This window comes from Microplitis mediator, chromosome 8 (genome assembly GCF_029852145.1).
Source record: "Microplitis mediator isolate UGA2020A chromosome 8, iyMicMedi2.1, whole genome shotgun sequence".
Lineage (NCBI taxonomy): Eukaryota > Metazoa > Arthropoda > Insecta > Hymenoptera > Braconidae > Microplitis > Microplitis mediator.
This window is the reverse complement of record NC_079976.1, coordinates 11,799,309-11,809,564: the sequence shown is the minus strand read 5'-3', so window position 1 is coordinate 11,809,564 and position 10,256 is coordinate 11,799,309. Positions and strand designations below refer to the sequence as shown.

The 10,256-nt window shown below is 35.0% G+C and overlaps 1 protein-coding gene across 1 annotated transcript; it reads right to left on the bottom strand.

The window, feature by feature from the left end:
* Positions 1-300: 300 nt before the first annotated feature.
* LOC130673392 (mucin-2-like) lies at positions 301-7,364 on the bottom strand. The gene is made up of 2 exons (XM_057478382.1): positions 6,827-7,364; positions 301-491 (listed from the first exon to the last, which is right to left on the bottom strand). Exons 1-2 carry the CDS (start codon positions 7,362-7,364, stop codon positions 301-303), a joined length of 729 nt encoding a protein of 242 aa, XP_057334365.1.
* Between the last annotated feature and the right edge of the window lie 2,892 nt (positions 7,365-10,256).

Sequence of the window (10,256 nt, the reverse complement as noted above, 5' to 3'; positions counted from 1 at the left end):
ATAATAGCGACGCTTGTTGCGAGTTAAGGGCGTGTATATAATATATTGTGTATCTCTCGTTAGTATATTTTTTGGCAATGCTGCCAACTTATCCCTGCTGTACAGCAGAGGCTAAGTTGTCAGCTTGGTTGCTGAGTATAGTGAGTGACTTGAGTATGATGTGAGTATTTGCATGAATATGTGTGAGAGTGTATGTGTTAAAATGTGTGTAAGCCCCCACACCACTCCCCCCCCCCCCCCGAATAAGGTGGTCGTGGTGTTGGCGCGTTATTTGAATGTGCTGTTCTGTTTTGTATTTATTCATACACTCTTTTTGGCTGGATACATGCGCAAAGATCCGCAAAATGTAGTGAATACTGGTTGGAGTCCTGACGATGAAAATGCCTGCTGCTGTGCTGCAGCTGATTGCGGTGTCGATCGGTTCTGAACCGAAGTTGACGTGCCTGGTTTGGCTGTTGCTTGTGATGACGTAACAGGTGCTGTTACAGCAGCTGATGCATTTTGTCGAGCAACAGGTACAGTATCAGGCACAGTATCAAGTACAGGTATATTATGCTGACTAGCGTTATTTCCAGGTTACTCAAAAACTTCCGAGGAAGCCAGCCCGACTAGAATTTCTTCCTGATTTGCCTGAAGTACCATAAGGACCTTATCGGGTTAATATAAGGTTTGCCTTATTAGGGCAAACCTGACAAGTTCCTTGTCAGGACCTCATCAGGATATCCTTATTCAAAAAAAAGTTATTTGCCACCGGGCCAACCCGACGAGTTCCTGATCAGGACCTCGTCAGGATATCTTTATTCAAAAAAAAGTTATTTGCCACCGGGCCAACCCGACGAGTTCCTGATCAGGACCTCGTCAGTATATCCTTATTCAAAAAAAAGTTATTTGCCATCGGGTCAACCTGACAAGTTTCTGATCAGGACCTCGTCAGGATATCTCTATTAAAAAAAAGTTATTTGCCATCGGGTCGACCTGACGAGTTCCTGATCAGGACCTTATCTGGATATCCTTATTCAAAAAAAAGTTATCCTATCTCTTTAAATATTTCATTTACAGGCTAAAAATTAAAAAAAGTACAAAAGAGTATTATATAAAAATCACGTCAATCATTGTAACACAGATTTTTTACTTTTTCATCAGTTATTTTTTGACATCATAACGAATATTATATTTACACTTTCAAGATCACTTGTGTATGTTAGCCCAGTGGATAGCATCGAGGACTTTGAATCGAAAGGACGCAGGTTCGAGCCCAGCAGTTATCGGGATTTTTTCAACAAAAAAAATATGTTTACTTCCTTTTATTAATGCTCTCAATACAATAGATAACATTCTCGATTAAATTAAAATTCTCTTATTTTTTGTTTACAATTTAATATTTTTTTAAAAATAATTACTAATAAGGTAATCCTGATAAGGATTTGATGAGGATATCCTGATAAGGACCTGATAAGGACGTGATGAGGATATCCTGATAAGGACCTGATAAGGCAATCCCGATAAGGACCTCATGGGTCTTAAGCGTTACATCCATATCAGGATCCTCGTCAGGATACCCTGATCGGGACCTTATTTGAAATAAGGTTAACCCGATAAGGACCTCGTTAGGCCCTTATGAAAAATTCTAGTCGGGAGGTAAGCGGGTTGCAGTCTCTCTATACTGACGACTGTTTCTCTTCCTTCCACGTTAATCGCAAAGGTTCTATCATCAATTCTCTTGATGACTTGATGAGGACCTGAGTAAGGTTGTTCCAGTGGACGTTTGACGTGGTCTAGCCTCAGGAAAACGCGCGAGCATGTGTCTAAGTCTTTATAGCAGAATGTTCTTTGACGGCAGTGATGCGCAGCGGGCATCCACGAGTTTATATTATTATGATTATTTTGTATGCAGATAGCATTTTGTTTCAATTACTATGATTTAATTATATTGTCGATTTCTCAGGTGTAAATTGTTATCGAATCAGGAAAATTTACTGATTAATTAACGGGAAGTTTATGATTTTTAGACCACAGAGGAAATTATTTGAGCATTTGATTTATATGCTTATTATTATTAGCTGACGGGTGCATGCGCGCTGGGAAAATAATTGGCAATGTCCGGAAAATCGAATCATATATGACCATATATAGTGCTATATTTAGAAAAAATTAATAAAACAGTAAAAAAAGAGGCCATCCGGCAGCCAAAATGGGAGGTAGATTTTCCAATTAATCTATATAAAAAGTTTCATACATACATATCTTGTGATAGATGTTAGTGTATAGTCATGATATGAAATTAGGCTCGTTTTCTAAGAGTGAGGGTAAAAAAAGGACAACGACTATTCTCGATAGAGAACTTCAGATAGTTGATTTGACAAAACATTATATAGGTAATATACCAAACTAACCTTCACGTAAACGAAGTATAGAAAATTTAATTAGTATTAGATTATAATTGTAATCGCTATTACGATGGCAAGACCAGTAATAATTATAGGACGTACAGCTACGATTGAAACATCATAAATATTAAAAGAAATACTTTTGAAATATAAAATAGCTGTAAAATCTACAGGTTATTTTGTTCACAATAAAACACAATTCAAAAAATTGTATCATAATGAGAAATGCATAAGTTACGTGGAATGAAAACCATACTTTTAACATTTTTTGATTCCACTACAATTTTCAAGGCTATCAAATTATTGGAAGAAATAATCAAAACTTAAAATTTAAGGTCATCAACTGAGGATTATTAGACAAGCTTTCAGATACTATTTACGGAAATTGTCTATGAATATTATTTTTAAAGTTATACAACCCAGGTAGGAATCGCCAAGGCTGACGATAGGCCGACCCTTGGCCCTGTTGTCACTTAACAAGCTTCGGCAGCTAACCATTGGCCCAAGTCTAGGCCGAGGCTTGGTCCAATGGTTTCATTAAATCAATCCGAGCCTTGGGTAGTGGCCATTAGCCCGAGCCTCGGCTAGGGCCAGACCCAATAGTTTAATTTTTGTTAAATCGAGCCTTGGCCGCAGACCATTGGCCCAAGCATCAGCCGAGACTGGGTCCAACAGTTTAATTTGTCAAGCCGAGCCTTAGCAGCTGACCAGTGGCCAATGCCTCAGTCTGGGTTAAATTTTTATTTAATATTAAAATTATCAACTTTACATGTATCTATAAATATGTATACAGAGAAGACCAGAGCATAACGGTCTACCGAGTATACGATTAATATCAAGAGTTGAAATTTTCTAAAAAATAAAATTATTTGATATACAATAATTTTCATTTAATTTGTTATTGCTATGTACAAAACTTTAGTTAAGATGAAATTTTTATTTTTGGCGGACAAAATGGGGTATCCTTTAAAAAAGTTGAAAAAAAAAATTTCTGAAAGTTGATCAAATTTCATTAAATTCAAATTTTTTATATGTTATATACATAAAGAAAATTTAAATTTCACATCATTGGTGGATACGAAGGCAAAAAGAAATTTTTTTTGTGTTGGGCAGAGAGGGCCCCTCCAAAAAATGATAATTTTTTTTTTATCAAATTGTTTTCATCATTAAGAGTGTATTTCTTTCTCTTGACAACTATTTTTGGTTTTATGATAGTCAAAAAAAAATTTTTTAGGTGTAATAAATCGTTTCCCCTCGATAAGCTTAATTACTAATTGTTAATAAATAAAAAAAAAAAACAATTCAATATTTTTTATTTGTCATTATTGTGAACCCAAAAAACGTGTGTATTGATTTTTTCGATTACAGATTATTTTGCGTTATTTCAAAAATTTTATCAATTAAAAAATAAAATATTATTTTCGGATATTTTTAGTGGCCGAATTTGCCCCAGCTATAGAGAATCAGCCGAAAAATGAATTAACATATTAAATTTCTTTTATTTTGACGATAAAAATATGAAAGAATCGTTTATTCAGAATTTTCAGATGGTCCATTTTGCCCCAGGTGTCATTCGTAGTGCTAAAAATGCGCAAATATATCGGATTTATAGCCATTAGACGAAAAAAAAAAAATTTTTTTTTTTTTAAATATTTTGGGGGTACTCCGTTTTGCCTACCCCACCCCTTCCCTAGTAGTGCTACTTGATCTTACTCTTAATTCATTCATTTATATCAAATCATAAAATTACAAATTAATAAATATATGTCATTACTAATCAGACAATTTTGTTCATAAAATAAAATTACATTTCACCTCATTTTTACAATTTAATATTTTTGAATTAAATTGTATTTAAATAATTAACAAGCAAAAAAATCATGATTATCAGGGACATCAGATTTAGCACAGTGGATAGCGTCCCAGCCTAGTAATCAGAAGGATCTCAGTTCGAACCCCGGTAGCCCCCAAATAATTTTATTCGTTATTTCCCATTAATTCAGTAATTAGTTAATTACACTTCAATGTAATGTCGCTAAAAGTGTGATCAAATTTTTTTTTAATTATATTTATTAATTTAAATAATAATATTTTAGATCAAGCATTGGGTGAGCCTTAGATTTTTTGCTTTCCGAGGTTTGGCCGAGGCTTGATTTTTTGTTTCCCAAGCCTTGGCCAAGGCTCAATTTTTCGTTTCCCAAGACTCGGCCGAGGCTTGATATTTTGTTCCCCAAGGCTTGGGCCAATGCTCACCCAATGGTTCAGCCAAGGATGACCAGGCTTGCGCCAAGGCTTGGGACTCTGGCATGACGACTGGCCAATGCCTGGTCCGAGCCTTGGCCAATGGTCCCTTTCTACCAGGGAAGCTTTAGTAGTGATGAAAAACTGATTTTTACGAAAAATTATGAAAATTTCAAACAGCCATAACTTCAAAACTATTCGAACGATTCAGCCCACTTTCAAACTTGCTCATGGTAATCGCCTATAGAATAAATGTAAAAATTTTTATTAAGATCCGATAAGAACTGTAGGTGCTATCCTAATGACAAGATCAGTGATAATCGTAGGGAGTAGAGGTACATTTGATACATCATAAGTAATAAAAGAAATACTTTTAAAATATAAAATAGCAGTGAAATTTACCGGTTATTTTGTCCCCAATAAGATACAACTGACGAAATTGGATTCTATTGGGACATGCATAAGTTATGTGAAATAAAAACCATATTTTCAACATTTTTTGATACCATAAAAATTTTCAAGGCTATTAAATTATTGGAAGAAATAGTCAAAACATAAAGTTTAAGGTCATAAATCAAAGCTTATCAAAGAAACTTTCAGATACTTTTCACGAAAATTGCCTATGAGTATTAGTTTTAAAATTATATGAACTTGAAAGTGGATACAAACTGATTTTTTCGAAAAATTGTGGATATTTCAAAAAGCCATAGCTTTCAAACTAATCGACCGATTTAGCCCATCTTCGAACTTAACCGTGATAATCGTCTATAGAATAAGTGTAAAAATTTTTATTAAGATCTGATAAGAACTGTAGACGTAATCGTGTCCTCAAAGCTGTGTTATATCCCATATATATATTTATATATATTGTAACGGGTTTTTCACCACCGGGGATCTACCGAAGTGAAGTCCAAATACACTTACGATTTTTGGCAACCTTGTTCAAAATTTATAGTTGGGTGCCAGGTGATTTTAATATCACCAAATAAACAATTATCGAAATTCGCTCAGGGTGGCGGATCGGGGAAAGGTCAGGCACTTAAGATTACGATAAATAATTGATCAGAATTAAACAAAATAATTAATCGTATATTGAACACAGAATAATAAATTGATCGGTATCACAAATAAAATTATCGGTTACAAAAAAATATAAATGCCGTTGTTGGCTTGACTCGATACAAACAAAATTATCAAAAAAATCGTAGTTGATCGAAACACAGCTAGTTCATTGCTCGGAGGAAAAAAAAAACTCGGTTCACGAAATTAAAATAAAATACGTTTATTGTCCGGAGACACACATACAGCGGAAGTGTTAACCAAATACTTGACGAGTGACGTCAGAGTATTCTTACACGGCGAGGTGACAAGATTGCTGTTGCGAATGAGACACAGATAATCTGTGATTCTCAGAATTGCTTGATTGAAATAAAATAAAATATAAAATAATATTTTATTTCGTTAACACGCTAAATTGCACGATCATATAATTTTTACGCGTAATTAATTAGTTAATTAATTATTATTACGTAAGCACTGCACTTATTTATTAACAGATCGGTTACAAACTTTGTTCAGTTTCACGCCGATGCTTCGGCTTGTTCACTTGTTCACGAACTCGGTTATTGTTGGTCGAAATTAATCGTCGCGAATTATTGTTCGTTGCTCAAACCCGGATTGATCTTACATGTCGTAATTCAAATTGTTCAAACGTCGGAATCGAATATTGTTCATTTGGCCGGGTCGAATTGTTCAAATAAAAAAAAAAACGTGGCCGTTCCGTTCGGCATCTATCCCGGATCTTTCGTGACAATCAATGCGTCGAGTCGATTGCTTGGTCAAAGTCAGAATTTTCGCTCATAGGTGTCACCAGAATTGGCTCACCGGATAACTATTTATTTTATTCAAATAATTTCAAACCTCGGGTCGATGTCGAATTTTCCTCATGTTACAAAACCTCCCCCCAGACATTGACACGGGGTTTCGAGGTGTTTGGTTGGTTTGATCGAGTCGATTGGTGATTGTTTTTCGTTGTCGTTGTTCGATGTGGTTTCTCGACCTTGACCAGTATCGGTTGCAAGTCCAGCACGTCGGGTTTGGGCCGTTTTCGGCACCACAGGACCAGCAATACTCAGATCGGCGTGGTTTCGGGCAGTCATGATGGCCATGACCTGCTTGTCGAAAGTTGAAGCACTTACCACGCAGCTTTAATTCGATTGTCGGCCTCAAATCGGCTCGTCGGCTTCTCGGGGCTGGTTTCGGCGAAATAATCGATTTCAATGTCAGTGGTGGTTTCGGCGAATTTATCGGTGTCGATTTCAGTGGTATTTCCAATGTCGGTGTCGTCGTCGGCGATAATTTTAATGTCGGTGTCGTTTTCGGTGACATTTTCGATGTCGATTTCAGCGATGTTATCGGTGTCTCTTTCAGAGGTTTTAAAGGTGTCGCTTTCGGCGATAATTTCGATATCGGTGTCGTTTCCGGTAGTATTTCCGATTTCGGTGTCGTTCTCGGCAATGTCGTCGGTGTCGGTATCGGCAATATACTTGATGTCGGTTTCGGCGATTTGATCGATGTCGGACTTGACAATATCGGTGTTGATATCGGCGATATTGTCGGTGTCGATTTCGGCGATATACTCGGTGTCGGGGTCGTTGATCGGGTTGAACCACCCGATGAGTGACCACTGCTCGAATCGGTTTCATTTCTTATCGATTCGTTCGGTGAAACGTTCATAATAGTTCACGGTCGTAATCGCTGCTGTTTGGTCGTTGTTCTTTATACATCGGTCGGTTAGCGGTCGTTGTTCGTCATTGATCGTTGAATCGGCGGTTGTTCCTTTATCTTCGTTGTTCCAGGAGGTGTCGGGGTGTCGCTTTCTTCGTAGCGCACGATATAGTCGGTCACGGCGTGATTCTTCGGTTCCTGATACACTAGCATTTAGGGTAATCAGGATCTCTCGTACCTGCTTCGATTCCAAATCGTTAATCCACTCGTAACCGGATTCGTAACCTACCGATCTCGGTGTATGAGCTGTCTGCTTGCGCCGTGCAGCAGCGGCAGCTTCCTCCTGGAGGCGGAGGGTTTCGAGGTGTCGGGCGTTCTCTTGTATTTTGGCTTCTCGACATTTTCACTCAGCGGAAAGGCTAGCATGTGCTTTCATAGCATGTGCTTTCATAGAGTGAATTTAGCGAAAATTGTTAAGAGACTTTTTTTGTAGAGCATTCAATTTCCTTCAAGAATATTCATTGTTTTTTTCCGGAAACTTATTTTAACTCGAATAACAAAACTCCAAATTTGAACAATCAAATTTTAAAACCATACCAATGTTCAAAGCATGATTATAAGGAAACGGTTCATCTGACGAAAAATTTCAATCAGATCTTTTTTGTAGAGCATCAAATTTCCTTCAGAAATATACCTAAGTTAATTTCGTTTATCTCGATGGTTTGAGAGTTATGAGACAAAAACCCGCTCATTAAAAAAAAAATAAAAAATTGCGATGATACACCTCTTAATATCAAAATTAAGGGCTCAAATTTTCACAATAATTTTTTTTTGTCATCCCAAATAATATTTCCACAGTATCGTTAAAAAAAAAAAATAGTCGATTTTTTTGGCCCAGTCTAATATATATATTAGGGTGATCCAAAAAATAAGAAACTTTTTTTTTTCTTCCAAACAGGTTCAAAAGTTTCATTTAGATAAAAAAAGACGCCTGTGAAAATGAGAGCTCTTAATATTAACATTAAGAGGTTCCTGATCGCACTTTTCTATTTCCCATAAGAATAACATGGGAAAAATTTTTTTTACGACTTCTGATTTTTATAAGTAGCTAACGATGCGTCATAGGAATAAATGGCAGGCATATTTTTGTAGGGAATTGAATGCTCTACAAAAGAAGATTGTTATCATTTTTTGAGGAATCTATTTGTTCCAAAGTTATTTGAGGTTGAAGTCGAATTCATATTAATTTTTGAGATCCTCTACTTTTCCGGCGAAACTATTAGACTTATTACAAAATATTATCAGACTTTTTTTGTAGACAATTTTATTCCAAAAAGTTATTTCGAATAAAGTTTTTTCGAATTCCACATTGTTTTCTAGTTATTTTTATTTTAATGTCAAGCTCTTAAAATCGATCAGAAAACTATTTTTTATTAGCATGGCATTAAAATAAAAATAACTAGAAAACAATGCGGAATTCGACAAAATTTTATTCAAAATAACTTTTAGGAAATGAAATTGTCTACAAAAAAGGTCTGATGATATTTTGTATTAAGTCTGAGAATTTCGCCGGAAAAGTATAAAATCTCAAAATTTAATATGAATTCAACTTCAACCTCAAATAACTTTTGAACAAATAGATTCCTCTAAAAATGATAAGAATCTTTTTGTGTAGAGCATTCAATTCCCTACAAAAATATGCCTGCCATTTATTCCTATGACGCATCGTTAGCTACTTATAAAAATCAGAAGTCGTAAAAAAAATTTTTCCCATGTTATTCTTATGGGAAATAGAAAAGTGCGATCAGGAACCTCTTAATGTTAATATTAAGAGCTCTCATTTTCACAGGCGTCTTTTTTTATCTAAATGAAACTTTTGAACCTGTTTGGAAGAAAAAAAAAAGTTTCTTATTTTTTGGATCACCCTAATATATATATATATATATTAGGGTGGTCCTTATTTTGGACATTTTCGAATTTTTATGCTCCCAGAGGCTTATGTGGTTCGAAATAAATAAAAAAAAAATATCCTCAACGTTTCAGGTCTCTATCTTAATTTTAACCCGTGCCGCACAGCGATGTAAGTTTCCTATTTAAATAACACGGGGTTTTTGGCATTGAACAATTAATTTTTTATTCCGGCTAAAGTAATTGTTCGAAAAATTTGAAACTCTGTAGACTTTATCCTTATATTGCCAGCTGCTCCTCAGAATTTTGACAGATTTTCAGCTACCATAATTTTGGGGGTAGAGCATGATGAAAAAAAAGAAAACAAAATTTTTTTATTTCTATCTAAAATTTGTTTTAAATAACATATCAAACCACTCTGCATCCTTATCAAAAGTTCCACCCAAGTGGGTGAACGGCATATCTGTGTTGCACTAATACAGTGATCAGGAGCTTTGGACGAGTTTTTCTGATGACCAAACGAATATTTTCAAAAAATTAAAGCGCACTTCGCTAATTAAGACAATAGTGCGTTGATGAGCAGTAGAGTATATCTTAAAAAGATATTTCGAATTTATTACGATCACCTCTCAAAATAGTTTCAATTACAACATGAAAAATTCCCTTGAAGTTTAAGCTCTTAATTCTAACGGGAAGAGTTACTGCAAAATTTTTTTTTGTGATTTTTTTAAGAAATTTTATTTTTTATGTTATTTGACTTTGTGTCTTTTTTATAAATACATAATGCATTCAATTGATATCTGAGATCAGTATATCTATGCCACTAATCATACTATGCCTTAGTATAACATTCAATAAATATTATCAATAAATTAAATTTCTTTCAATATTTGCTTAAATAAGCTGCTCACCTTTAAGTTTATTATTTGTTTTGAGCTATAAATAATAAACAAAAGGTTGATAGTTTTGTGTATTATAATATCGAAATAATTA